Below are 27,797 nucleotides of genomic sequence, written 5' to 3'. Positions count from 1 at the left end.
CATCTCCCCCTTCCTTCTACTCCTCCACCCTCCTCTCTGACCCCCCCCCCCCTCCCCCAGATGGAGCTGTCGGACCTGCTGAAGCCCATCGCCGACCACATCCAGGAGATCCAGCAGTATCGCGAGCGTCACCGCGGCAGCAGCCTCTTCAACCACCTCTCCGCCGTCAGCGAGAGCATCCCTGCGCTGGGCTGGGTCGCCGTGGTGAGGAGGAGCACACACGCACACACACACACACACACAGGAGACATGCACACACTGACTCAGAGGTACAACACCTAAAGTTATTCATTTAAAGTGAAACAAACTTATTTCACGTTGTTTCACTTTCAGATTTTGATTTCATTTTCATTGCATTTTGGAGCATCTGCAAACCCCATCCTCCCCCCATCCTCCCCCCATCCTCCCCCCATCCTCCCCCATCCTCCCACATCCTCCCACAGCCTCCCCCACCCTAAAAGGGATTTTGCTTATTTGGTTAGATTCTCCTTCCAAATGGCTGTAAGTTTAGGGGAATACCTTTAGGATCTGAGCAGAACCGCTTGATACGTCTCAGATTACCAGCGCTGAAGCCCTTTCTGGTCCATGTAGACCATCAGTCACCTACTCAAAACATCTTCTATATCCTCCTGAGTTTTAGAAAGATAACATTTTTCACATTCTATATATGGAAATGGAAAAACTTTAGCTTTTTACAGTGTTCCCTGTCAGAAGAAATACGATTTTTCAGTCAAACACAAACATACGAAGTGACCACTTGTCTTTAATCCTTCCCCCCCACCCTCTTTTTTTTTCTCTCACTCCCTCTCACTCTCTCTCTCTACTGATTAATGTCTCTCTCTCTCTCTCTCTCTCTCTCTCTCTCTCTCCCTCTCTCTACTGATTGATGTCCCTCTCTCCCCCATTAGAACCAGAAGCCCGCTCCATATGTAAAGGAGATGAATGATGCAGCCACTTTCTATACCAACCGGGTACTGAAAGACTACAAGGAAACGTAAATATAACTCATCATAGAAAACCATGATGAAGAGTGTGCGTGACTCAGTTTAAGTATTGGTACTACAGGATTTCAGGATTTTTTTTCCCTGTTCATTTACGTTATCAACAGCAGTTTGATGTTAAAGTTCTTGCCCTTTCCCCTCTCACCAACTCAGCTGATGAACTCCAACTTTGCTTGTCCATCAAACAAACTCTCTCTCACTCTCTCTCTCTCTCTCTCTCTCTCTCTCTGTCTCTCTCTCTCTCTCTCTCTCTCTCTCTCTCTCTCTCTCTCTCTCTCTCTCTCTTTATCTCTCCAGTGACAGGAGACACGTGGAGTGGGTGCAGTCCTACCTGTCTGTCTGGACAGAGATGCAGGCCTTCATCAGGCAGCACCACACTACTGGGGTCACCTGGTGCAGGACTGTGAGTCCACATAGACACACACACACACACACACACACACACACACACACACACACACACACACACACACACACACACACACACACACACACACACACACACACACACACACACTCACACACAGAAAGGATGAGGGCATGCGTGAGCACACACAGACGCAGGCATGCACACACACACATACACACACACACAAATACACACACACACACACACACACACATGCTCATACGTGGGTGAACACACAGAAAGATAGACAGATGCACATAGACAGACATACAGACATCCCCCCACCCACCCAGACACACACAAGCACAAGCAATTGTTTACATTTAAAGACAGTGGACTATGATATTCACAAACAAGCTGACACATTTACAGTCAGAGAGACACTAGACACGATACACAGAATAGTCTTCTGTACACACCAAATATACAGTAGGCTTAACACGTAGAACACATAATGTACTGTAGTGTACGCATGTGTGTAGGAGCCAGACCTTATGATACATAGTTTGAATACTTGAATTAAAGATGAATCACAAACACACACACATGCGTGAAACTACACATACAAACTGATTCATAAAGATGAATCTATAATAAAGTAGATCATTGGTATGTCGTCCCTTTAGGCAGTCCGATCTACTGCTGCTCTTTTTTCTCTGTCTTCTCGCCTTTTTTTTTACCTCAAACACATAGGCTCTCTTCTTAAGATTCCTTGAGTTTTAATTGCTATATTTTGTTTCCATTTCCTTTTCATTCGCAAACCTTGATATTTTTATCTCGGAACCAACATGAAGTCCCTCTTGTTGCCCCCTTCCATTTTTAGCGATGGAGTGACGCTGTTCCAAATACATGAATGGATGAACTGCTCCCCAGGGACTTGAGCTGTCCTGTAGTTCTCCACTACGTCTCTCTCTCTCTCTCTCTCTCTCTCTCGCTCTCTCTCTCTCTCTCTCTCTCTCTCTCTCTCTCTCTCTCTCTCTCTCTCGCACACACGAGGCAAAAGACTAGGAACGGCAGAAATCTAAATGCAGTATATGGGAGACACTTTCCTTTGCTCTGCCAAAAGCAGTTTGCTTCACTGCAGCTAGACGTGATGGATGAGTCTACTTGTTTGTGCTTTGAGCACCCTACCACACACATGTTGCACCTACTTGTTCATCTGCTGTCTATTTGACCTTATGTAGTGGTATCTTAGGTCAATTAGCTTTGGGGGACAATTCAAGATTGTCCTGTCCTGCCCACTGTTCCTTGGCCCTTATATCATCAGGAGAGGAGCCCAGACTTAAGGTTGGCATTTCATTTGAATATCCTGAGCCATGGAGCCATGGAAGCCATGTACACGTTCCAGAACCAGGACGCAGGGAGATCCTTTGTGTTTCACAAGCATGACCAATGATTTGGACTGAATGCTAAACTGGTGCTCGACAACTGTATGTGTGTTTGTGTGTGTGTGTCTGTGTGTATATGTGTTTGTGTGTATGTATGCGTGTCTCTGCAAGTGTGAGTGTGTGAGTGCGTGCGTGTGTGTGTGCGCTGCTCTCCTCACTGAACTCGGGAAACTTGAGACCCTGCAGCAGCCCTGAGCGTGTGTCAGCTGTCTGCCGTCGGCCGACAGAGGGGACGTTTGTGTGACAACAGGCGTGTGTGGCTTCAACAGGTGGTCTGCCAGGGACTTCAATTGAGGGTTTCTTCTCCACAGGCTAAACCCACCAAACAAAAGGGGGCTGCACACACACACACACACACACACACACACACACACACACACACACACACACACACACACACACAACCTTAACGGTAACTTAAACTTCAGGGCTTGTCCACGCTTTTACCAAGCCATCAGCTGCTGCAGAGTTTAATGGAACTTATACACATGACATATGGATGTAGTGAAACTCGACTAACACACACACACACACACACACACACACACACACACACACAAAACCCATACAGACACAATGGCAATACACACACACACACACTTTATATCATTGCCTCCACCACTACAACTCGGCACTTCAACACACACACCAACAAACACGCGAACACAGCATCAGTTGTAATCCACTGGTATGTGCTGAGCGATCTGCAGCAACAGGTTACTGTACAACACATGTGCTGAGCTTAAGGTTAGGGGTCAAGTCGCCTCAGCTGTACACTGAAGTACATTAACTGCCAGTTGGAGAGAGAGTTTGTGTGTTTGTGTGTGTGTGTGTGTGTGTGTGTGTGTTAGTAAGTGTGTGTGAGAGAGAGAAATGGACAGCTTCTAGCAGCTGGGGTGACTCTTCAGACAAAGAAGAGGGAATCAGGGTGTGTGTATATGTGTGTGTGTGTGTGTGTGTGTGTGTGTGTGTGTGTGTGTGTGTGTGTGTGTGTGTGTGTGTGTGTGTGTGTGTGTGTGTGTGTGTGTGTGTGTGTGTGTGTGTGTGTGTGTTTGTGTGCTTCCCATCACTGTAGTTGTCAATGAGGGACTCTGTATTCCCCCTTCCAAACGGAGACCTTAACTTCACCTTGGAAATCCTCTAACTTTGAGGCTCAGGTCATTCCCTATCCAATACTCCCCCTGCTGGCCAGCGTTGATATAACACCCACCCTCTCGATGGTCGATCGCCCAGCGTCCCTTCTCTTATTTCCACCTAATGAAAATGATACAGTGGAGATGGAGCCATGCTTTCTAATCTCGCTAAAACACCCCCTGCCACCCTCTCATCTTACAGGGGCCCGTCGCTCCCCCGCCTCCCCTCGAAGGGGCCCCCAGCGCCGCCTGCCCTCCTCCACCCCCCCCGCCCCCGGGCCCTCCTCCGGTCCTCCACGCCGACGGTGCCCAGACCCAGGCGGACGGCGTGGGCGGCCAGACCTCGGCTCTCTTCGCCCAGCTCAACCAGGGCATGGACATCACCAAAGGTGTGTGCCGGCGGTGGTAGACGCAGCAGGAGTACTTCAGGACGAGATGGGGACCGTGTGCACTGATTTCTGTCGCTGCTGCTGTGTGTGAACCCTGGTTTTAGTGCCTGCGCATTAACCCGGGAAGGTCGACCTTAGCAGGGGAGAAGAGAAGGAAGACTCTGTCTACATGGTCCTCAAAGCTTGCTTCACGTCCCACAGGTCTGAAGCACGTAGCCGAGGGGAAGAAGACCCATAAGAACCCCGAGCTGCGCTCGCAGGGAAGCCCCAGCCACGCACCCCCGGCCAAGGCCAGCAAACCGGGGTCTACCCCCAGCATGGCCCCCCCGAAGAGGCCGGCGTTACTGGAGCTGGACGGGAAGAAATGGAGGGTGGTACGTCCCGTGGTTCCTTTCCCCCGTCCTTCCACTGTGGGAGATAATGAGACAGAAACAATAAACCTTAGTTGGATTAGGCATTTAATTTGTGTTAATACGTGTGACTTGTTGTTTTAGGGCATTAAAGCTTAAGGAAAGCAAAGTCTGTAACGTTTATACATCGGATCGGCTGTGCTGACTCGCAAGCACTACATTCAGCTGTTACTTGCAGCCATTAAATATAGTCTCTGTTTAAGTTACCAAGGATGGATGGCAAACATCCATCCTGGGTGGTGGGTGATCCCTGACTGTCTTCCCCTCGGCTGCGTCTCTCTAGGAGCACTTTGAGCAGAGACACGACCTGCTGATCGAGGAGACTGAATTGAAGCAGGTGGTCTACATCTTTGACTGCAACAACTCCACCATCCAGGTGAAGGGCAAGATCAACTCCATCATCGTTGGTGAGTGACAGGGAAAACACTGGTCAGAATTACTGTGCTTTTGGCATATTGTTTCCTTGTTGCCTTTAATCATGTGTCTGTCACTTTTTTGTCTCCACAGACAACTGTAAGAAGCTGGGGCTGGTGTTTGAGAACGCGGTTGGCATCGTGGAGATTATTAATTCTAAATCTGTTCAATTACAGGTAAGCAAAATACGTGAAGATGAATGTGTTTGTTCTGTTAGTCACATTAGGCCCCATTTTGGATGATGGTACGGCGGAGGAAATAGGTAAAGTTGTGATTATTTCGGAGAGGGACTACAATTATTTTGTTCACAAAAATAAATCTGTGTTTTCTTAAGAAGGCTGCTTAGAACTTTATTAATTTGCACCACCCTCCCGGGCCACCATAATGCTTCACCAGAAGAAGCTTGATAAGCTTGGCCTCGGATTCCCAGGTGTCTGTTAAACTGAAGTGTTATATGGGCTGAGGGCTCAGAGGTTCACCAGCTTGTCACCTGTGATACGAACCTCATTCCTCAGGTGTTGGGTAACGTGCCCACCATCTCCATCAACAAGACGGAGGGCTGCCAGGTGTACCTCAGCAAGGACTCCATCAGCTGTGACATCGTCAGTGCCAAGAGCTCAGCAATGAACATCCTAGTACCGGTCGGAGAGGATGACTTTGTAAGTATGACATATGATATAATAACTGCAGTAGTACGAATACTATTGCTAATACTGCTAATGATAAAAAATATTATTATTTAATACCCGTATTCAGTACAGTTGGGTGAAGAATCCGTTAAACAGCTATGCTAATGTGGGCGAAACGAAAGCAGGTTGCATATACAAATGAGGGGACACAATTGTGCCTTTGGTTATGTCTGTGTAGCAACGTGTGTTGCTACACAGCGCCTATGTAGCTGCCACCCTCCAGCTTGGTGTCTTTACTGGGCTCATTCAGAACAAGGACACAGGCCGGGGATGTTGTTTATTGTAGAGCTTTTTCAAACATATGTTTTAAAAGTGAGCTTTCTTGTTGAATGTTTCCAATAGCTAACCCGTGTGTGTGTGTGTGTGTGTGTGTGTGTGTGTATGTGTGTGTTATCCTTCAGAGAGAGTTCCCCGTCCCAGAGCAGTTCAAGACCGTGTGGGACGGCTCCAGGCTGGTGACAGAGCCCACCGAGATAGCTGGCTGATAGCATCGACTGCTTCCTTATCTTCCATTACTAATTACAACCATGTATGCCCCTCCACCCCCACACCCTTCTCACACACCCTACCCTTTTTTTAGCTGGCAAAGTAAATGTTATACACTCGAAAGACCCATTTCTAAATATGTTTTTGTAGTCCAACTCTATTTGTGGGTTCTTCCTTTCACCCTGAACCGCATAACTTCTACACAGCAATGGCATTGCATATTGCATTATTATTTTTGGCATTCTTTCAGCAGGAATAAAAGGGATTGCTAGTTAAACGTTTCAATTCGTTTTTTAGTTTAGTATATTTATACTCTTGACATTTGTGTGCCATAGCACAAAGGCATTTATATACGTCTTCTCAAAATGTTTTTTTATATACATATATAACCTAAGCAGACTGCTCTACCTTCTAGTCACATGGTTCTGTCATTTATTTTCAGTAACTCATTACCGTTACGCTTTATCGTTAAAATGCCCAATTAAATACAGCCAAGTAGCCTATTAAAGCAATATATGGTATCACTAGCTACATTCAGTATTAAAGTACGAGTATAACATACAAATTTCGTTAAATGACTAATCATCCCAATATATGTGCACCATTTTTATTATCTTTATCACAATTTTTTAAAGATATGATGAAACGTTATATTATCATTGGATGCTAATGATTTGACTCAAATGAAGGAGAAAAATATGTAGAAAGAACAGTACAGAAGTAGCGTAAGCCATATTTCTCAACACCGGTATCACATATTTCTGTGAGAATTATGAGTCTACGTAACCAGTGGGTCTGTCTGTGGCTTCACATGTTGACCAATGAATGTTGGGATGGTCTGTTGGTTCGTCTGGTAACATCAGTGCAGTCGAGTCCGCCTGCCTATGGCCTTCACATGTCGACCTATGAATGTTTGGATGGTTTATGTAAGTTTGTCTGGTAAAATCAGTGCAGTTGCACTTGGGCCATGCAACCATTCAGTGCTTTATACAACTATTAATTAAGCATCAATAATCATGTAATTGTAATCTTTTTTCAAATAAATTTGAATTCACCTTCGTCACAGCCTGATATTTTATGATAAAAAATTGCAACATGGGGTAAGATAAGTGTAACCTTACCCTACAGACTTCATACTATAAGAGTTGAGGCAGAACAAAGAGGAATTAAAAAAAACTACTGAGAAGAGGATTGCAGACAAGACAAGAATGATCTCATACATTGGTGCTTGTAATAACACAATGATTCAGGCAGATTTTTAATCATATATATGTGGATACAAAATAAGGGGATGATAATTAAGCAACATATCACTATGAGAGCGACTTTGACCCTTTGTCAGATCCATTGTTGAATGAGAACACACCCAGGTACTGGACAAAAAGCTCCTTCAGCAAGATAAAACACATCAGTAGTCAAACAAGAGGGGGTTATTTTGACAACAATAAATCACTCTGAGCCTAAACAAATTCAGTTAGCTTTGCAAATGTTGACACATTAGCTTTTCATGATCATCGTATCAAGTACGACTCGAAGAAGACTAAACAGAAAATACACAAAACTCTTTATGACCATGGAATACCATAAAAGTGACGTTTGTCGTAAGTGAAAATCTGATATTGAGCACCTAATGTTTGATGACCATATTTCCCTGAGAATCTTGAGTGAAGAGCATCTCTTCCTCCTCCTCATACACCTCATATTTCTGAGCTCCAGTCCCCTGCTCCCATGTGAGGCCCAGGTTGGTGTGATCCTTAAGGGGGTTCCTGGGGGCCCTTGGACCACGGTGGGCTATGACCCGGAGGCCTTCAGAGTCCTGAGTGAACAGCAGATCTATAGTGTTCCCATGGAGGTTATTGGGCAGGGGGTCTGGGACCCGGTACTTGTTACCGAGAGAGTCCTTTGGTTTCAGGGAAGCACGCTCTGGAAAAATGTCATGTTCTTCCGCCGTTGCCCGGACCTGATCTGTTTCACGATGCTTCAAAGGGTTTGATTTTGGCTCTGTACATGTATCAAGAGGTTTAGGTGTTGCTGGGACCTGGGGTTCATATTGAGTTTGTGAACATGTCAAACGGTATTGGTCATTCTCCTCATTGATCTGAGACGCGTTTGTGTGCTCGAAAGGCTTTTGAGTGGATGTTCGACCTGCTGACCCCAGAACATCCCCAAAGCCACTTTCACTTTGAGTCAAGCTTTCAGGGATATCCGCCCCTGTGTCCCTGCAGCGCCCCGGTGTGGGCCGCTCCTCGTTGCTCAAGGCAAAGTCACGCTGGGAAACGGGAGGAAGGAAATCTGGTATTTTGTTTTCGATGCGGTTAATTTGTTTCTGGATGTTTTGGGAACTACAGAACTGACTCAATGGCTTCTGACTAAGTTCATCTATGTGAGGGTCAACCCCAACTGTGTAGACTGAAAAGGTTTCAGGGTGCAGCTTCATCCTTTTTGGTTGGCTAAGCAGCTCTTCTGCTTCCTGTTCTCGGCACTGATTGTCCCACGGCAGGGTGCTGTTGTACTCATGCCGAGCCGTGTCTTTAGGATCAGTCTTCTGACCACTTTGACCCATCCACTGGTGTCCAGGACCTGTCCTGTCCACATCAGTGCAGGCAGCCTTGGCCTGGGACTTGACGTCGGGTATCCGGTCAACCACTTCATGTTTTCTCTTCGTCCCCGGAGCTCCCGTGGTGGAGATGCTGGAGTCCCGATTGGATATAGAGGAAGAAGTTTGATAAATGTGTAGATCTTCAGATGAAGACATCTTCTTGAGAACTGAAAAAATATAAAAATATATATTAATAAATACTCACACACACACAGTAGATAGAGAGGAGAGATGTATCAATAAAAATAGTACAGTCAGTGAGTATTTCATGTATGTAGCTCATTCAATGCTTATCTTACTGTAGTTTTTTCACAATAAAACACAACTACCGGTAATACTAACTACGCAAGATGTATTTTTATGCTCAATAAGATTGACCACTGACCTCTGCGTTGGGCAGTAAAGAAGGATGATATAGAACTCTGTTTGACATTTGGCATTTCGATTTTGGTTTGAGTGAAGTTTAGCGCCACGGCCAAACTGTATCTATCACCTCCAGCCAATGGGTTCAGCAGGTTAGAAATGGGCCGGAATGGCTGCTTCTGAAATACAAAGATAGTTTGATACCAAAAAACAGCAGGTAAGACAGAATGAGTGATCAGAACAAGGGATGAATAGAATGGATTAGATGGAATATTTCGATTTACTTTTTTCACTTTTGATTTCAGTTCCACAGGGTCCAACCAAACACCACACTGCTCCTGGGGAGCGGGCCTGGAGCTCTTCATGGTGGAGACTGGAAAGACTATCGTACAAAATAAAATCCTTATTATTAATACAGAGATCACAACACAGCACATTCACTGAACATATCAATATTTCTTGAAATAAACTATAATAATAGCATGCTCTATGTCACAATACGAGAAGAAAGCATCTTTTCAATACACATCGAAATTTAACTGACATAAATAACAATTTAGCGCAAGTTCAAAGGAACTTAAATGTTATTCAGTACAGGGGCTTACCAGTATATACCACGGCCGATTCAAATAGACTATATGAATTAGTAAATTTCAGTGAATATATAATCTGAAGCTGAGGACTTTGTGTCGGACACACCGCATAACAGGTTGGCTTCATCTGCTACACAGCCAAGCAACAAGGCATTTGATACAACTAGACGGTGAGGAACAACCCTAAAAATAGCTTCGGCATGGTCGTTTAATAAAGCCTAACCCAGTGACCTCCAGCCTTATGTAGTATAATGTTTTAGATACGCCACTGAATGTATTATAAGTTTATTTATAACCTACCTCTTTGTCAAAAATGGGTTTTCATCTGAACGGCATTTGAGTCTCGCGCCACAACCTTTCCTTCAACACGGAGAGTGCACAAAAATGTGCCCAACTCTAGCAAACATGCACAACACAAAAGAAAATCTCTATTGATTATATCAAATCAGTGTCGATCTCTGAAGACTTCGAAATTTCATTTTTCAACTTACAAAAAAATATAATATTGCTTTGTTTTAAGTGAGGGACTGAACGGACACCTATGTGTTTATCCGATGGGGTCCTCACAAGGAGGCGTGTTTACCTTTACGTCACAGCAATTTGCCAAGGAAGGTTGGTGAAATACTTCGATTTCTTTTAATATTTATTTGTATGCAACATCTAATGAACGATTTTAACATCTCATGGGAATTGCCCAAACACTGATCTCTTATACGATTCCAACGTTTCATATCAACGGGTATTTACAACAAATGACGAGGAATCATAAATGATCAAGGAAGTGCTAACGTGCTAGAAGCTACAACAAGAAAGCAACAACGATTTTCATTACATTTATTCAAATGACGTCTGTAACATTTGTCATCAATTAATGCGTTTGATATTGGTATTTAATGGCATAGCTAGGAAAGCAATACAAACGACGGAATTAGAATTGACAAGAACCTTATTATTGTGTTACAGCTAGCCTATGCTAAGGAATTCAATCCACTTCATGTAGACGGCTAACTTCAATACGTTAGCGATCAGTGCTTATTTCATCATAACAAACGATATAATTTGGTTATTATTTAATATACTATAAACGTCAAATACTATTTATCAATGCTGACATTTCTCGAATCTATTTTTTCATTTGTATTTATTTTTCTCAGATCCTTTTGGTTATATAAGGGTTGCTATCATGTTTCATGGCATTCCAGTTACGGGAGGGATCGGAGGAGGTAAGCAAACAAACCGATGGTAAACAAATGTTTCAGACAAAAAAATGACATTCAATCAATTCATTATTAATATGTACATTCATGGGTTTTTTTACAGGCCAAGCAAACAAACCGGAATTGTATGAGGTAAATCGAATTAGTATACAGACATGATTTTAACCGTATTTTTTTTTTTCAAACTCATTTTATATAATCAGCCCCTTCAAGATATCCATTAAGATATTTCCATGTCTTTTTTTAGGAAGTAAAGTTGTACAAAAATGCGAGAGAACGTGAAAAGTAAGTCCATTACACATGCCTAGTGCCAATCATGTAATTATCCTTGTTTTGTTAAATGAAAATTAAGTAAAACCATTTCTTTGTTTACAGGTATGACAACATGGCCGAGCTGTTTGCTGTGGTCAAGACCCTTCAGGCACTAGAAAAAGCCTATATCCAGGACTGTGTCACACCGAATGAGTGAGTTAACATTTCTCTGTGTGAGTGATAATAGCAAATAGAGAAAAGTGAGTGGGTTGTCCCTAATATCCATCATCAATGGTTTTCAGGTACACTGCTTTCTGCTCCAGACTTCTGGTTCAGTATAAGGCTGCCTTCAAACAGGTCCAGGGCTCTGACGTAGGCTCCATCGATGACTTCTGCAGAAAGTACAGAGTAGGTGTATAATTTAGATGTGCAAATGCTCCATTTCACATCCTATCGTTAATTTAACCTCAACAGGCTATGTGTTGAACTATGTGATCGGGGTGTATTTCCAAATTCTTATTCTTTCTAAAATAAATATCTAACTCATGTATAATCAATGTCTCTGTGTTAAATGGCTATGCTTACTCATCTTTTTATTATGGTCCACCAGCTTGACTGCCCTCTAGCCATGGAGAGAATAAAGGAGGACCGACCAATCACCATCAAGGACGACATGGGCAACCTGAACCGTTGCATTGCAGATATTGTTTCTGTACGTCTCAACACACACACACACACACACACACACACACACACAACCTCTATGATATTAAATCCCATGCCCTTCGCCAAGGTAATGCCTGCTAATGGCAGTAGTACACTCTTTTAAATGGGAAGGAATTTGTGGTGCATGACCCAAACCTTGAGGTTTAGCACCAGGTCCTGTCAATCTACTCATGGTAAACAGAGCTTTTCATAAAGGCATATTTACCATGTTAGATTTCAGCTTATTTCTAAACTGTTCGGACAGACTCTGCGTTGTGTATTTTCAGTCGTAGTAGTAATTCTTGAAGTCGAAATCAAAGCAGCTTGACAGGTTGGATTAGAGGGTTGAATAGATGGTTTATTCCAGGATGTACAGCGAGATACAGACTTAGGTTGAATAATCTATAGTGGACCTGGTGGTCGATGACTTGTTCCTTGGCTGTCGAAACCCTCTTCTCCTCGAACCAAAGGGTTGGGGCGAGTATTATACAAAAAGGGGATACAGGAATAACACGTGAACAGACGCACTCTCAGCCTTGATAAGGTATCTGGCCCTGGCCATGTCCCGGAGGACCAGGTTCAACCTTGTTGAAACATAACAATGGCAGAATGTTGGGGATAACACCTTGTATCAGTATGAGAGGCCCTGGCCTGTTCCTAGACTAGAAATGTGAAGGATGAGAGAGACACTAAAATACACCAACATTCTACATTCCTCCCTCTTGATCCCCTCCCTCTACAACCCTCTGTTTTATAATGGTCTTGTCTTCCTTAATGTCATCCTCAAGCTCTTCATCACTGTGATGGACAAGCTGAGACTGGAGATCAGAGCGATGGACGAGGTAGGATCCTCAAATGTTGTGTGGCATGGCGCAAGCGCTTCACTTTGTTTCTTTAATTGGTTTCTTGATGAGTTAATGTTCCCTTTCCAGATCCAACCTGACCTGAGAGAGCTCATGGAAACTATGAACAGAATGAGTAACATGCCTCCAGAATCTGAGGCAAAGGAGAAAGTCAGCCTTTGGTAAGTCCCAATGTGCCCTGTTTGGGCCCCATTTAATCTGAGATTAAGCTTGTTTTATTTCAGTAGGGCATGGTAACGTAGTGTCTAGGGTGTTTGACTCCCAGGTCAAAGGTACTCGGGTCGATTCCCAATGTGATCAGCATCCATACCGTAATTTGTATCTATATTTATATATAGGAGCTGGATTTGCACATATCTGCTGCTATGGGGGGTAATCATTTTAACCGAATGGTTGTAATTGGAAAGCAAGCTAAATGTTCTTTAGCCCTACATGGACACTGAAACTGGCTATCCATGATTTCCATCGGTTTTCAATCACCGATGCCAAAGATAATAATTAGCGAGCAGGCGACCGATGGCCGATGTATAATAATGATATCATTGTGTTTTTTGCTGAACTTAAACCCTGCAGATATTGCACTTAGCCTTCCCTGGGGATGATTCAGTGATCTCTTTTTATTTGAGATTTATCACGGAGATATGGCCTATTTAAGAGTTTCTATCATAACCGCCTTCTTAATGCATAGTAAACCACTAATTTCATAGACCTGTAATTATGTTTTTAGCAGTCATCTCGATAGCAGGCGAGACTAGCAGCCAATGCTTACTTGCACTGCGGTACATGAATTTTGGTTGCTTTTGATAACTTAAAGGGTTGCAGTTTTATTTCAACCTTTTCATTTTTATTACCATCTTTCTCAGAAAGAATGATAGCCGGCTATCGAACAGGGAAATGATTTCAAAACAAACGTCTCCAAAACATGGATGTATTAAAGAACGGTCAAAATACACACGGAGATCAATTTATCATCCATTCACTGCCATATTATTATTATTATAACTTTATTCAAGACACAGGAAGGTCAACAGTTTTTTCATTTTCGCTTTACTGTAATTACACCACAGGTGGGCAGTATACATTGGAGTGCAATACGCTTTGAAGAGCATCATTTTAACATCAGTAGTACACATGTAGAATTTGCGCGCCAGCATGTTTGCCTGCCCATACAGTATACCACACTGACGCTGCACATCATCATCATCACAGAGGTCATCTCTTATCACATGTCCCAGATATTTAACCTTCTTTACAACCACTAGTGGTTCACCTGCCAGTGAGAAAAAAGGAAAGACAAGCTTCCTATCCTCCTTGGTTCTAGCAATCAGTACCACACTCTTCGTTGAGTTAAATTTGATATCATACATTATGCCATATTGAGAGCATATTCTAAGAAGCTGCTGCAGGCCAGCACTGGAGGGAGACAGTACCACCAAATCATCAGCGTAAAGCATACGATGATATGATTTCCCATATATTACACAATAGGGTGCAACTGAATTACAATTGAATAATCGACTAAATGCATAGGTTATTTAGATTAGAGGATGGAGCATATGCTTGGGTTCACCAGGCTATATGAGTTTGAGTGTTGCATAACCATCTTTTTCACTGCAATAAATCGATTCTTATTTTCAGTTCCTCATATTCATATCATAACCGACAAAGAACTGAAATAATTGCTGTTTTTTTTCGGTCTAGTTTTCTCTCTTTAGTTTAATTTATTCCTTGCATGCATGGTGTAAAAGGACCTCAACCTTGTTTTCTCTGAGTCTAGGGAACATGAGGTTTAGGCTTGAATCCATACGCCATCTACCTGGTGCGATTCAAATTGGAAAATGCTGCATATTCACGTCGTAACTGTTGTAAATAGTTGATGCAATTTATTAATATGCGTTTATGCATCTCCTGCCTGATGTAAAAGGACCTTAATAGCGGCCCGTGGGAGTGTGTGTGGATGATGGCTGGTCTAAGCAGCCTAAACCGGCCACGTCGGACTGGACTCTAGGGCTTTGGACGTTGGGTAATCCGTGTCCACAGGTTATACCAGCCATCTCCGTACGCACTGTAAAAGACTTACTTTGACTTTTACAATAAACCAGATTCAACATCACCACCCTGTGTCTTAAGGAGCCCAGACAAGTCCCCTAGGTGGTGTGTGGCTGCCACCTAGGTGCTGTGTAGCATGGACCTTGTTACACTCCAACAGGTGTGCAGCCTCACCCAGCCCCAGAGTCCAATCAGACTGGGCCAGGTGAGGCCGCTTCAACCAGCCGTCCTCAACACACACTCCCACATGGCCAATTATATGTATAGAGCTTTGAAAGCTAGGCATTTAAGTATCTGTGACCTCTGTGACTGTGAGCAGAATTGGCACGTTTCCCATTGTTCCAGCGCACCCGCCGCTGACCTTTGCCTGTATAAAGTCTCTCTATTGGAGGATGGCTTCCCAAGGGACAGAAGTAACATTGTTCCACCGCAGCCACACTGACCAGGCTGCAGATGTGTCTGAGTACAAGTTTTGCCTGAGTGCAGGTTTCCAACGATACTGATGATCTAAAAATGCCCAGTGGGCCTGCGCTTTTTGCCACTATAATTATGAACCTTGGACCACAGGGTTTTCAATGATCCCCTATCAACTGCTGGACACAAGTCCATGGTGACATCACATGATTTAAATTTGGCACATAATATACGATGCATTGCTTTTTTTTGAGAGAGAGCTTGAAACAGTTCACAATTAAAATGCAGATTCAATGCTTTAACTACATTTTAATTAAAAACATGTGTCTGACAAGCAACTAACCATAATCCTTAACAGAATTGTAGTAACCTCATCGGTCAGATTTACTGGCTAAGCCACAACCTTGATAAACTATCATAGGTTAACCATTCATAGTTTTATCTCCCAAGAGGTCTATGCTAATAACTTGCTTGCAAATTTGCTTTCCTGGCTACTGGAGCCGATTGTTCTTTCTGACCTCTCTCTCACCCCCTCATTCTCTCTCCTCCTCCGCTCTAGGCTGACCACCCTGAGCAGTATGTCTGCGTCCGACGAGCTTGACGACTCCCAGGTCCGCCAGATGCTCTTCGACCTGGAGTCGGCCTACAACGCCTTCAACCGCTTCCTCCACTCCTCCTAGAGCCGTCGGCGGCCCACGCGTCTCACCGACTCCCTCCTGACTCCCAACCCCCCCCCCCCCCCAAACCCAGTTGTTGAAGGGGATGTGTCATCCATGTCCGTAAAGGGGCTTGATTTGGTGAAATTGCAACCTAATCTGTTACTTTGCCTCTCGTCTGCCCTATGTAGCGTTGAAATGCAACTAACCTTTCAAGGTCAAGGGATTTGGTCAGAATCTATTCAAACATAGCCTCCATGCCTTGCCTACTTGGTCCGACCTCTGACCTTTTGGCTAGTGATTAGAGCGATATTGCAGAGCTAGCCCTTGTCCCTGGATATTAGTGATGATGACGCCATCTGTATGGCTTTCTACCCCGTCTTTGATACAACGGTTATGTCTTGTCTTTATATCGTGATATGGGGTTTATTTTATACAATTTGTAGTGGAATACAAATCTACGGTATAGTGGATATAAACTGCTAGGTGGGACTAAGTGTAAACCAAAAGATTAATCTGATTCCAAAAGAAGAATATAATATAATGCATTGCAAAACAAACCAGGTTTGCATCATAAGTTACAAACACCGGAGTTAACAAATGATACAACAAGGTTGGTTCTAAATCGCTTTGCAATGCATTATATTATTACGTGTCAGTGTCTGAAAAAGGTTTTATATAATTTATCACTTGGATATTGATATTGGTAATAGATCGAAGATCTCCAGAGTTTATGTTAATCCACAGATAATCATATTACCCTTATTTGAAAACATGAACAATGTTTTCCTCCTCACTCTTTCTGTAGAGATAAAACTATATAGTACCCTTTTATCTTATGTATCCTAACCAGCTTATTTAGTTAGGATTTAGCAACACAAGACTGCACTATCCTATCATTTTGCTATCCAAGTCCTCTGCAACATTTAGGGAGAGCATATTTATTGAGGCTTTAATTGTAAATAATAGTTTTGAATTTAATTGAAAGCATGTAACACTTTTTTAGAAATAAAACAATCAATAAAATTGGACTTGTTATTGTTCTTTATGAGGTGGTCTGTGAGGGGAAAATATTATATTTGTCATTTGAGATTGTATTGTTCAGATGTCATTGCGGGTAGGGTAAAATGTAACATCTTATAACCCTCTATATATTTATATCTATGTATATATACAGATTTTACATTTAGGGCACTTAGCAGACACTTTTATCTAAAGCGACTTACAACAAGAACATATATATCTCAATGTATGCATGTATATGACTGTACTCCCACCCACCCCACCAACACAATAGTCAAATTCGCGGATGATACGACTGGTGGGGCTCATAACCGGAGGAGACGAGTCGGCCTATAGGGATGAGGTGCAGCGGCTGGTGGAGTGGTGTGCTGCAAACAACCTGACCCTTAACACAATAAAAACAAAGGAGGTTATAATGGATTTCAGGCGTCACAGAGCTGACCCTGCCCCTCTCCACATACATGGTGACTGTGTGGAGAGAGTCTCCACCTTCAAGTTCCTGGGAACTCACATCTCTGAGGACATATCCTGGTCAGCTAACACATCAGCGGTGGTGAGGAAGGGTTAGGGTTAGGAGAAGCTGCTGGTGACCTTTTACCACTCCACCATCGAGAGTGTGCTGGCCTTCTCCATCACTGTGTGGTATGCTGGTTGTACAGTGGCTGACAGGAAAAGGCTGCAGAGGGTGATAAGGTCAGCTGAAAAAACTATTGGCTCTCCTTTGCCCTCCTTGGACGATGCATCTCAAGATCAAGAAAGATCATCTGTGACCACCTCCATCCCGGCCACCACCTGCTCAGCCTACTGCCCTCTGGTAGGAGGTACAGGAGCCTGAAGTGCAGAACCAACAGACTGAACAAAAGCTTCTTTCCTTGGGCAATCAGGACACTTAACAGTCATAAACTTGAAACACAGATTCCTCACTTTCTATATAGTGCAATATGCTTACGGCCTTTATATTTATTCTGACATCACCTGTCCTTGTCTTGTTCCAAATATTTTTCTTATTTCTGTCTTTTATTTTATTTTTTTTTAATTTTTAACTTAAATTGCTTGTTTTTTTATTTATTTGTTTATTTATTTTGTATGTTTAATGCACCTTCAGTTGGCACTCCCAATTTCGTTGTATAGGTGACTGTACAATGACAATAAAGTCTATCTTTATCTTTTCTTTTTTCTTTATACATATATATCTATATCTATATCTATATCTATCTATATATATATATCTATATATATATCTATATATATATCTATATATATATATATATATATATATATATATATATATATATATATATATATATATATATATATATTTATATATGTCTAGATAGGTTATATTTATATTGTATATTCTGTATCTATGCATGCATATATCATTTGGGTAATTGAATGCAAATATGAGTAATGTGAGTGTGAGTAATGAGTGATGGCTCGTTGGACTTGACTCTTCCTTTAAGAAGGGGCGTGACAGTCAGCTGCATAGTTGTCTCCAGGACGACAAAGAATCACAAAACGCTCCGTTAATTCGACTTTCAGTATCCAGCGGTTAACAGGAGCAGAATATCCGAACTTTCAGTGAGGCTTACACTGACCACCACAACTCTAATGTATTGCTCATTTTCAGATGCAATATTGGGGTTAATTCTGGTCATCTAAGTGCAATGTAACTTGGCTTCGATCGCTCGATACTGGCTGGTGATTCGGGACCTGACGCGACAGCAGCTACTCTGGGGTCAACAGTGGACCTGATGTCGGTGCACGGTGGCCAATTCAAACCCATCTGGAATCAATGACGGGACACCACTCTGTTATTCAGTGTGGTAACTTGACAAACATGGGAATTCACTTCTGACAGCAAGCTAATGCTGCATCAACAACCTACAGTCCAAGTTGCGACCACTTGTCATCTGCTCTAAGGAAAAACCAACGCTTTTGATATATTTTTTTAGGGGATAATGCGAGAAGTTAAGCATTAGCATTTTCTTTTTTAAACTAAACGCATCCTCAAACACCTCAAAATGAGCAATAAAGGTGCAGGAATTACCATATCGGAGGTGGAGGAACATATTTCCCTGAAATATGAAATCAAAAGGAGGCTTGGAAAAGGGGTAAGTGAAATATAACTTTTGCTTAGCATTACAATTAATAATAATTTTGCGACTGATACATTTTACTTTAAAAAGCCCAATAGTAAAACAAACTGCCCTTAACAGTCGGATGATTAAATGAACAGAATCGGCTTAAGTTACATTGAGTCTGTGACATAATATACTCCATAATGTATGAACCATGAATATTATTATTTGTCATTATAATGCCCACGTACACTATCAATCTTATGTCAAATTCCTTACTATAGATTTGTGTTGCACTGTGATCGCAGTCTCAAGCCCAGTGTTATGTTTACGAAGTATGTTTCTCACTCTCACTTGTTGTGTCTCACGATAAGCATGCGATAAACCATTACATGTTTTCCGTGAGCAGTCCACAGAGACACAGAAGTCACCCGCTGGCTTTGTGTCAACAATTGTTGGGCTAATAATCAGGTGTTCGCCCACATATGCCACGTCATGTGGACTTAACAAGCCTCACCTGAAGCAGCACTCTTAGGTCATGCAAGAACATAATCAGACCTGTTTGCTGCTGGAGGCAATGTAACTGGTCTTACTTAGTGTGTGTTCTACACAGGCTTAACATGAACCGATTAAGAAGGATTCATTGTTTGAATTTGTAAAAAAAGACTACTCTCTAATTGGTGCTGGAGTCTGCCCCAGCATGTAAGGCAGGAATAGGTTTCTATTTCTCGAAAGGTAGCATGGGTTGAGACAAGCATAGTAACAGCCATGGCTGAATGAATGGGATTTGTATTCTAACTATGCATAACTTGTTGCCGTGGTAATGATAAACAATCAAAGTTTTTTTTGTGAACATAAATACTTCCCAATTAACACACCAAAAGCCTGTTAGATATGCAGCCCATACAGTACATATATACAGTAAGCTGTAAAACAACACATTTAAAGAATTACCAAACACTCACCATTCAAACAAGCAGAGTGACGTGTGGCATCCTTATGGGAAATCCCACGCAAATATTGGAAGCAAGGTTTCCTAACTGTTCCCTATAATTAATGCTGACATAGGACATTGCTTATTAATAACAGTGTATTCTATTTGAAAGATGCATTCATTATAACATGCTTACAATCCTGTGGGCACATAGGCTTATGTTATTAACATGTGTTGTTCCCTGGTGGATTTCAAACTCAATGAAAACACCTATTCAACCTCTCTCACACAGGCCTACGGCATCGTGTGGAAGGCTGTAGACAGACAGACTGGGGAGGTTGTTGCTGTGAAGAAGATATTTGACGCCTTCAGAAACAGAACGGACGCCCAGGTGTTCTTACCTGTTCATTTTTGTGATACAGTTAGACTAATATTGGAATATTCCCATATTTTTGTTGTTTGCGTGCGTGCATGCATGCGTACATACAGATGTTTTAGATATGGCATCTCCCTAACCTACGTAGCACCCTCTTACGTCATCTTGTCTCTATCTCTAAAGGTGCTTGCACACCCCCCCAACCAACACGGCCAACCTTCTATAGCTGGGCGGTTCTTTGTTGGGACTGTGTGCAAGTGGCCAGCCGTGCCAAACCTGTCTGCCTCCATTCCTCATTGAAGGAATGGAGGCCTCATTGAGTATACAGGGCTTGTTTTCCTAGCTCTACGTTGGCCAGAGCAGAGAGTTGGCTGGTTCTATTTCTGAGCTGATAAAGCCTGGCTTCTGTGTTTACCGTTGTGTACTGTCTTAACCCTAGTGTGGTCAAACATGAACTAACCGAATGAAGTAGACATGCCTGTGAATTGTAGTCTTTTTAACAGTCTCTTCACACAATTACTATGCACGACTTTTGTATTAAGCAATATAACCATAACCCTATTGAGATAAATATGCTAGGCTTACAATAATGTTTAATAGTGTGTAAATATGTTATAGCAGACAGATTACTTTTATGTTTTTGATGATATTCAACAATGTTTATTATGCTTTTTTTGTAGCGTACATTCAGAGAAATCATGTTCCTCCAGGTAAGAAAAATAGAAGAGAATCTTGAATGATGGATGAAATATTCATAAAAAGACTTGCATGAACTCAATCGTATCAAAAGTCCAACATTGTTTAGTATGTACAATTTGGTAACTGTCATCTCTGTCTCTCTCGCTCTCTCATTGTAACTCTATTACACACACACACACACACACACACACACACACACACGCACGCACGCACGCACGCACGCACGCACGCACGCACGCACGCACATACACATAAACATGCACACAAACACAGACTACTTTGCCCTCCGTCTTTTCAGTATCCAACATCTATGTCAGCAAGATTTATTTTATAACCCAACAACATATAAGCATTATGCAACTAATCCTAAAACATTCCCTTTTGCCTACTAAACCTTTGTACCCTCAAAAGGGTCAAATTAACTGTGTGTGTGTGTGTGTGTGTGTGTGTGTGTGTGTGTGTGTGTGTGTGTGTGTGTGTGTGTGTGTGTGTGTGTGTGTGTGTGTGTGTGTGTTTGTGTGTGTGTGTGTGTGTGTGTGTGTGTGTGTTCAAGCACTAAGCCACAATATTTCTGGTTTGCAGGAGTTTGGAGACCACGCAAACATCATTAAACTCATCAATGTCATCCGAGCACAGAACGACAAGGACATCTACCTAATCTTCGAGCACATGGGTGGGTTCATTTCCCTCAAAGTCAGGAAATATCTGTATTTTGTTTTACTATTATGAATGACAGCCAGAAGAGTTTGTGCACGAATGAATGAGTCAGTGCCTTTTTGTGAAAACTTTTTTATATTTGAGTCGGCTTATTCGTTACACAAACTTCATGTGCATGTACTGAACGACTTAACTTCCCCATAACAGCTGATACCCCTGAAAGAGGAACCAAATTTTACTATTTGCAGGGAAAACACACTGGGTTGAGGATGCAGCCTTATCTGACAGTCTAGGGTGCCAAATGCTGACTCGCAGCATTTTAAGCTTTCGCCCTGCAATGCAATTTACCTCGTTGTGGCGCAACAACCACCAGGTTGGATTCCAGCTCTTTCTCTGCTCTTCTCGGGTATTCAGGCTTTAGCATACTTTTGGCCAATTAATGGCCATGGATCACCTTTGGTTATCAAAAGGCCTCAAACCAAACTCCAGTCAGTCAGTACATTCATAGTCAAAGTATGTTTTTTGTTATGGTTCCAGAAAAAGGAAACAACTAGGTTGCTTCTCACGCTGCTATACTGACTATGAAACATTTACATGACTGTTTTTGTTTTCAACTAGACACTGATCTACATGCAGTGATAAAGAAAGGAAGCCTATTGAAGGATGTCCATAAGCGCTACGTCATGTATCAGCTCCTCAAAGCCACCAAGTACCTCCACTCAGGAAACGTCATCCACAGGGACCAGAAGGTACGCTGCACAAATGAAATGGAGTTATATTTATACTATTGCTGTCAGTTAAACGCGTTATTAACGGCGTTAACGCAAAACAATTTTAACAGCGTTCATTTTTTAATCGTGCGATTAACGCATTTTTTTATTTTGTAAAAAAAAAGTATATATTATTATTATTAATTGTTTCTTTGGCTCAAAATAAAGAAGCAGTAGCCTGACTGCTATGTTCAAGGCAGTATGTTTGTATGTTCATCGTTTAATTGCACTATAGGCTTTTTTTTGCATCGTCCTGTTTTGATCAGTATATGGCAATGTTGTTATCAATAAGAAAACATTTGCACAAGGCAAGCCGATGCACTTCTCCATGCTGATAAGAACATTAAAATGCGAAAAATTTATGGGACAAAGAAATCAAAGGATATTTAGCATAGAAAAAAAAAAGCGATTAATCGCCATTACTCGCGATTAATCGTGAGTTAACTGACATTAATGCGATAATTGCGATTAAATATTTCAATCGCTTGACAGCACTAATTTATACATTAACTCCTCCTTTGCGTTATAGGTAAGAAAATCATGTAGTTCATATTATCCAGCTCAGCTGGAGTAAATTGCAACCATTTGAATCAGCAGATGGAGCCTCTAAGAGCTCTACAGTTTCAGTGACATTAAAACTCTGCAGTCCTGGAGTTCAGCCAATCGGTGGAAGCGCTGCTGACTTGGCTTCGCAAGTTGGCTCGAGAACCTTGCATTCATTCTTTCAGTGCATTCAGTGTGTTTATTCTGTTGCCATTACTCTTTCTTACCTGGAGACCTTTGAATTAGTTTGTATCTTATTTGAACAACAAGACCTATACCAGTTCATATCCCGCGGCGTCACTTTTGGATGGTCAAATCAGTTAAAGTATAGTCCCCTGTGTCTCTGTCCCACAGCCCTCCAACATTTTGCTGGACACCGACTGTTCGGTGAAGCTGTGTGACTTTGGACTGGCCAGGTCGCTATGCCAGACCCAGGAGGATGCTGGGAACCCGACCCTGACTGAATACGTGGCGACACGCTGGTACCGGGCCCCTGAGATCCTGCTGGGCTCCTCGAGGTGCTGAGAACCTCTCTGATATCCTTTTTGAGGAATCCTCCCTGCTTATGCACACCTACTGTTGGAGATTCAAGAACATATTGTATACATCCAACAATAATACATAATGATCCTAATTTAGCTTTTTCTCGAAGGCAACTTAAACTGAAATTGTAGTTTTGGTAATGTAATTTAGGAGCAGGCATTAAACATTGTGCCTATTGGTACAATGATTGGGGATCGAACCCAGCCCCTTTTGTTCTTGGGGCAAAACACACAAGACAACTACGCTATCCTGACCCGAAGTCCTATAACAGTTGATCGGTCCTTTTTGATGCAGACTTGAGCACGGTGTGGTAGATGGATAGAAACTGTTCCAAGTGTTAATCGCTGTGTTCCTGTCTTAGGTACACCAAAGGGATCGACATGTGGAGCATAGGCTGTATCCTGGGGGAGATGCTGCTGGGGAAGGCTCTGTTCCCCGGCACGTCTTCCATCAACCAGATAGAGAAGATCCTCAGTGCCATTGCTCATCCTAGCCCAGAGGGTACACAATCTGCTTTGCGTCTGTGAATAATCCAAACATTGATCTGATTTTGAGCAGTTGATTCGGTTCCTCAGTTGACTGGTACTATGATATTTCCCTTCCAGACATTCAATCCATTAAGTCTGAGTATGGTGCCAGTGTCATCCAGAGAATGCTGCTAAAGTGAGCAGTTTAATTATATTATGCATATATATTTATATGTGTGTGTGTAGCACTGTTAATGAACATTAGTAAATGCATTAGTTAATGTTATATGATAAGCATTATTATCTAAGCATAGTTTGTTAATGCTTATATCTGCATGAATTCCTGTTCACTGATGGATAATTGTTAACATACATATTGTAATTTCTTTTACCATATCCACATTGTATTATAGTGCGTTTTCCCTTATTTTGTCCAGTAATTAACGCCTTCTGAATCCTAAAATGAGTCCCTTCCCTGGCATCCTCATGTGCTCCTCCAGACCCCAGGTGCCTTTGGAAGAGCTCCTCCAGCCCGCCGTGCCCCCCGACGCCCTGGATCTGGTCCAGCGCCTGCTGGTGTTCAACCCAGACAAGAGGCTCACCGCTGGGCAGGCCCTCCAACACCCCTACGTGGCCAGGTAACAGAGCTGGAGGGAAGGGTTGGTACCCAGCCTAGCTTTCTGTGTGTGCAGACAGTTGCTTCCAAGTAGCTTTATAGCTATACCTCAGTATTATAAAATTAAAGATTGTACTTTTGCCGGTAAGATACTGTTTATTAACAGTAGTATTGCTGTATCTCAACATACTGCATGCCGCTGTAATATTACAGTCATGTACTAGCAGCAAAATGATAAGGCTTGGACCGTTGGAGTCTTTGCTATGACATATCGCTTAGCTTCTACCAGAAGTAAACCAGATATGTAAGAAGCAGCTAGCCTCTAGCCATATAAACGGCAAAAAAATAGGAAAAAAAAAAATGCATAGAGAGAGTGACAGAGAGAGAGAGAAAAAGCTAATATGAACATTTAAAGAGCGGAATAGAGTCTATATGTGAACATTTTAAGAAGTATTACCAAATGTATAGAGAATAAGAAAGAAAGAGAAGAAAATATGTCTTGCAGCCTTGCAAGCAAGGCTGCGAGACAGTTAAAGGAATCAACATGGCAAGTCTACAATGGCAATGCAAATGTCATCTATCTTAACATCTCCCAGTTGGAGAGAGGAAGCGAGTTATCTCTAGGTCAAGGTTTACACAATATAATACCCTTACTTTCTCTTCTCTCTTCTCCTCACACTATAAATGTCATTCAAGGTTTTTTGTGATGAAGTTATTATTCTCCCGAGTTCCTGAAACGTTGTTTTCTTAAAAGTTGTTTTCTCTTTCTGGAAGGTTCCATAACCCGCTCAAGGAGCCGGCGCTGGGCTACAGTGTGGTGCTGTCGGTGGGGGACGACACGCAACTGTCTGTGGTCCAATATCGCAACAAGCTGTACGAGGTATGGACCACACTGCAGAAGCTCATGAGACATTGTTGGTGTTACACCAACTTATGTGTTGTGTTTGACATCGTTGCCAAGTTCCTTTCTTTGCGAATGTCACAACCCTTGGCAACCCTCTTTTGAAATGTTACTCTTTTGCTTTGCAATAAAAGATGATTTTGGAGAGAAGGACCACTCGCTGGCTTCCCAAACCGACCCAGCCCAAGCAGATAGAGACCACCAGCTCGGGCACAGCAGGAGCGGGGGCCGGCTCAGCCCTGGGCGCCACCGTCGGCGCCGGGGTCAAAGCCAACCCCACTGAAACAAACCCAGCGGCCGAGGAGAAGGGAGAAAAGGAGCCGGTCGCCATCGATGGGGAGGGACACAGCGACCCGGAGGAGAAAAGTCTGGACGGAAATGGGGACGGAGCGAGCGATGTGCCGGCGGGATCCGAAGTCCCCCAACCCAGAGCGCCACACGTGGCTCTCCAGCAGACGGCCCCGCAGGCGAGTCCAACATCTGCCCAGGAGACGAGGCAGCTCACATACAACCCCATCACGCATGCGCCTAGTACGTATCAATCCAAATAGGCATGCATGTGCATTTATGATGCATGCCGGCCTGTATTTTTTTGAGTACTTTGTACCAGTAAAAACATATAATTGATAGCTTTAATGCATAGAACATAGTGACGCCTTCTGAGCCCCTGATTGGTTGTTCCTGGCTCAGATGGTTTTGTAAAGAGTCCAGGAGGCCCTCCCCACTTCTACCGCTCCCCAGGGACCACCAGCAGGACCCCTTCACACCAGCCCGGCACTGACGACGCCGCCTCATCAGAGAGCCCCAACGCCATCACAGTAAGGAGCGGCATCCTTTGGGTCTTCATTTACGTTATATATCTTTCCTTCAATTTGAATCCCCTTTCTAATCCCCTTTTGATAACCGTAATTCAGAAGCCCAAACGCTCCTCTATACATAATTGTCCCTTTTAAATCAAGTGGTTTCCCTGTGTCTGTTCCATCCCTTCTCTCTCGCCCCAGGTGACCGAGCTGAGCCTCCAGCAGGGTGGGCCCGCGGCGGCGGCCCACACCCGCTCCTTCTCCCTGGCCCTGACCCAGGCGCAGAACAACCCTCTGGTCCGCCGGGAGGAGCCCCCCACCGCCCACTCGGGGTTATGTGTCACCACGGCGCGACTGGTCCGTTAACCTCTGCACTGGGTGTTCTTAATATTCAGTAACTGCAGTCCTCTATAAAACATACAGAAAACAGGTTTTTTTTGCGTGCTGTTTATCGTCTTTAATGAATACCAGAAAAACAATTTTCTTTAGTTCTTCGCTTATTGTCCTTCTTCAAAGGGCTTGCCCTTCTTGAAATTATATATTTGTTTCCCCGTGTTCACTCCAGAACCAGCGTTCCCAGGCGCGGGAGGCCCGGCCAGCCCATCGGTTCAGCAAGAAGGTCTTCCAGACCACCTCCAACGTGTCGGGCGCCGGAGACCCCCGGGCCAAGCTGGGCAGCTACTCCCAGGCGTACGGCACCATCAACAAGACCCAGCTGGACAACCTGCTACGGAGCCGTCCTTAAGGAACACGCCCACCACACCCAAAGCACATTGCTGCCAGAAGTACCCAGAACCCATTTACCATGGGGGGGGCGGGCACTTATGCAACGTTTCATCATTCACACAAGTGACCCGATCTAACTCTGTAATAAGTAAATTAAAGAGAGAGAATGTTATATTTTAATGCTAGATCCCTGGACATATTTCTGTGCAAAAGCCTGGCGAGCTGTAGTTTACGTAGAATGCAACGCGTTTCCTCGTTTTGTGGCCTTGTACTGGCGTATTCGTGAAATCAGTGTCATTTTGTAAGACTTTGAAAATATTTTGTTTAAAAAAATATATCTAAACCCGAGTGTCTATGTTCTCCAAAAATATCATTATGCACATTATGCACATACCGTGCACAATGTAAGGTGCACACGCACACTTTATTTTAATAAACCAATCAAACTTATTCCATTTCAACATTTTATAAATGATTGCATATATAAGAGTATTGTGCCTTTTTATTCATATTGATATTATAAATTTGATTTTCTTTAAATAAATGAGCTCTTTAAGAGTTAGTCTGCCGCTCTACTTCGTCATGCCGTTTGTTTTGTATGTATTATAATCTAGACAGGAAAAAATAAAGC

The 27,797-nt window shown here is 42.9% G+C and overlaps 4 protein-coding genes across 5 annotated transcripts in view; 3 read left to right on the top strand and 1 right to left on the bottom strand.

The window, feature by feature from the left end:
- cap2 (cyclase associated actin cytoskeleton regulatory protein 2) overlaps window positions 1-7,378 on the top strand; it is a 16,757-nt gene extending 9,379 nt beyond the window's left edge. Inside the window, exons 5-13 of the mRNA XM_030347022.1 lie at window positions 61-204; window positions 909-994; window positions 1,299-1,404; window positions 4,134-4,320; window positions 4,522-4,694; window positions 5,014-5,137; window positions 5,238-5,320; window positions 5,660-5,803; window positions 6,235-7,378. Of these exons, the coding sequence (XP_030202882.1) occupies window positions 61-204; window positions 909-994; window positions 1,299-1,404; window positions 4,134-4,320; window positions 4,522-4,694; window positions 5,014-5,137; window positions 5,238-5,320; window positions 5,660-5,803; window positions 6,235-6,318 (1,131 nt within the window). The 3' untranslated portion in view covers window positions 6,319-7,378. The remainder of the gene's footprint in view (window positions 1-60; window positions 205-908; window positions 995-1,298; window positions 1,405-4,133; window positions 4,321-4,521; window positions 4,695-5,013; window positions 5,138-5,237; window positions 5,321-5,659; window positions 5,804-6,234) is intronic.
- On the bottom strand, window positions 6,945-10,422 carry aunip (aurora kinase A and ninein interacting protein). Its single transcript, XM_030347023.1, has 4 exons — window positions 10,175-10,422; window positions 9,566-9,663; window positions 9,304-9,460; window positions 6,945-9,085 (listed from the first exon to the last, which is right to left on the bottom strand). The coding sequence occupies exons 2-4, from the start codon at window positions 9,644-9,646 to the stop codon at window positions 7,947-7,949; spliced, it is 1,377 nt and encodes a 458-aa protein (XP_030202883.1). The 5' UTR covers window positions 9,647-9,663; window positions 10,175-10,422; the 3' UTR covers window positions 6,945-7,946.
- Window positions 10,395-17,061, top strand: vps28 (VPS28 subunit of ESCRT-I). 2 transcript variants are annotated; one of them, XM_030347025.1, is made up of 10 exons: window positions 10,395-10,486; window positions 11,029-11,097; window positions 11,195-11,223; window positions 11,339-11,376; window positions 11,467-11,556; window positions 11,646-11,751; window positions 11,954-12,055; window positions 12,837-12,890; window positions 12,981-13,072; window positions 15,934-17,061. In XM_030347025.1, the coding sequence occupies exons 1-10, from the start codon at window positions 10,429-10,431 to the stop codon at window positions 16,052-16,054; spliced, it is 759 nt and encodes a 252-aa protein (XP_030202885.1). In that variant the 5' UTR covers window positions 10,395-10,428; the 3' UTR covers window positions 16,055-17,061. The 2 variants fall into 2 exon arrangements, with proteins under 2 accessions (XP_030202885.1, XP_030202886.1); XM_030347026.1 differs by lacking the exon at window positions 10,395-10,486 and adding an exon at window positions 10,499-10,613 and having other exon boundaries at window positions 15,934-16,272.
- Window positions 17,062-18,551: 1,490 nt separating this feature from the next.
- mapk15 (mitogen-activated protein kinase 15) lies at window positions 18,552-27,741 on the top strand. The gene is made up of 14 exons (XM_030346955.1): window positions 18,552-19,167; window positions 20,361-20,459; window positions 21,125-21,154; window positions 21,726-21,816; window positions 22,419-22,549; window positions 23,468-23,631; window positions 24,018-24,157; window positions 24,262-24,319; window positions 24,624-24,761; window positions 25,514-25,619; window positions 25,775-26,171; window positions 26,331-26,458; window positions 26,642-26,797; window positions 27,006-27,741. Exons 1-14 carry the CDS (start codon window positions 19,078-19,080, stop codon window positions 27,183-27,185), a joined length of 1,908 nt encoding a protein of 635 aa, XP_030202815.1. The 5' UTR covers window positions 18,552-19,077; the 3' UTR covers window positions 27,186-27,741.
- Window positions 27,742-27,797: the final 56 nt, after the last annotated feature.

Source organism: Gadus morhua, chromosome 22, assembly GCF_902167405.1.
Source record: "Gadus morhua chromosome 22, gadMor3.0, whole genome shotgun sequence".
NCBI classification, from domain to species: Eukaryota; Metazoa; Chordata; class Actinopteri; order Gadiformes; family Gadidae; genus Gadus; species Gadus morhua.
Note: the sequence above shows the minus strand (reverse complement) of the source record. Positions and strands in the feature narration are given on the sequence as shown.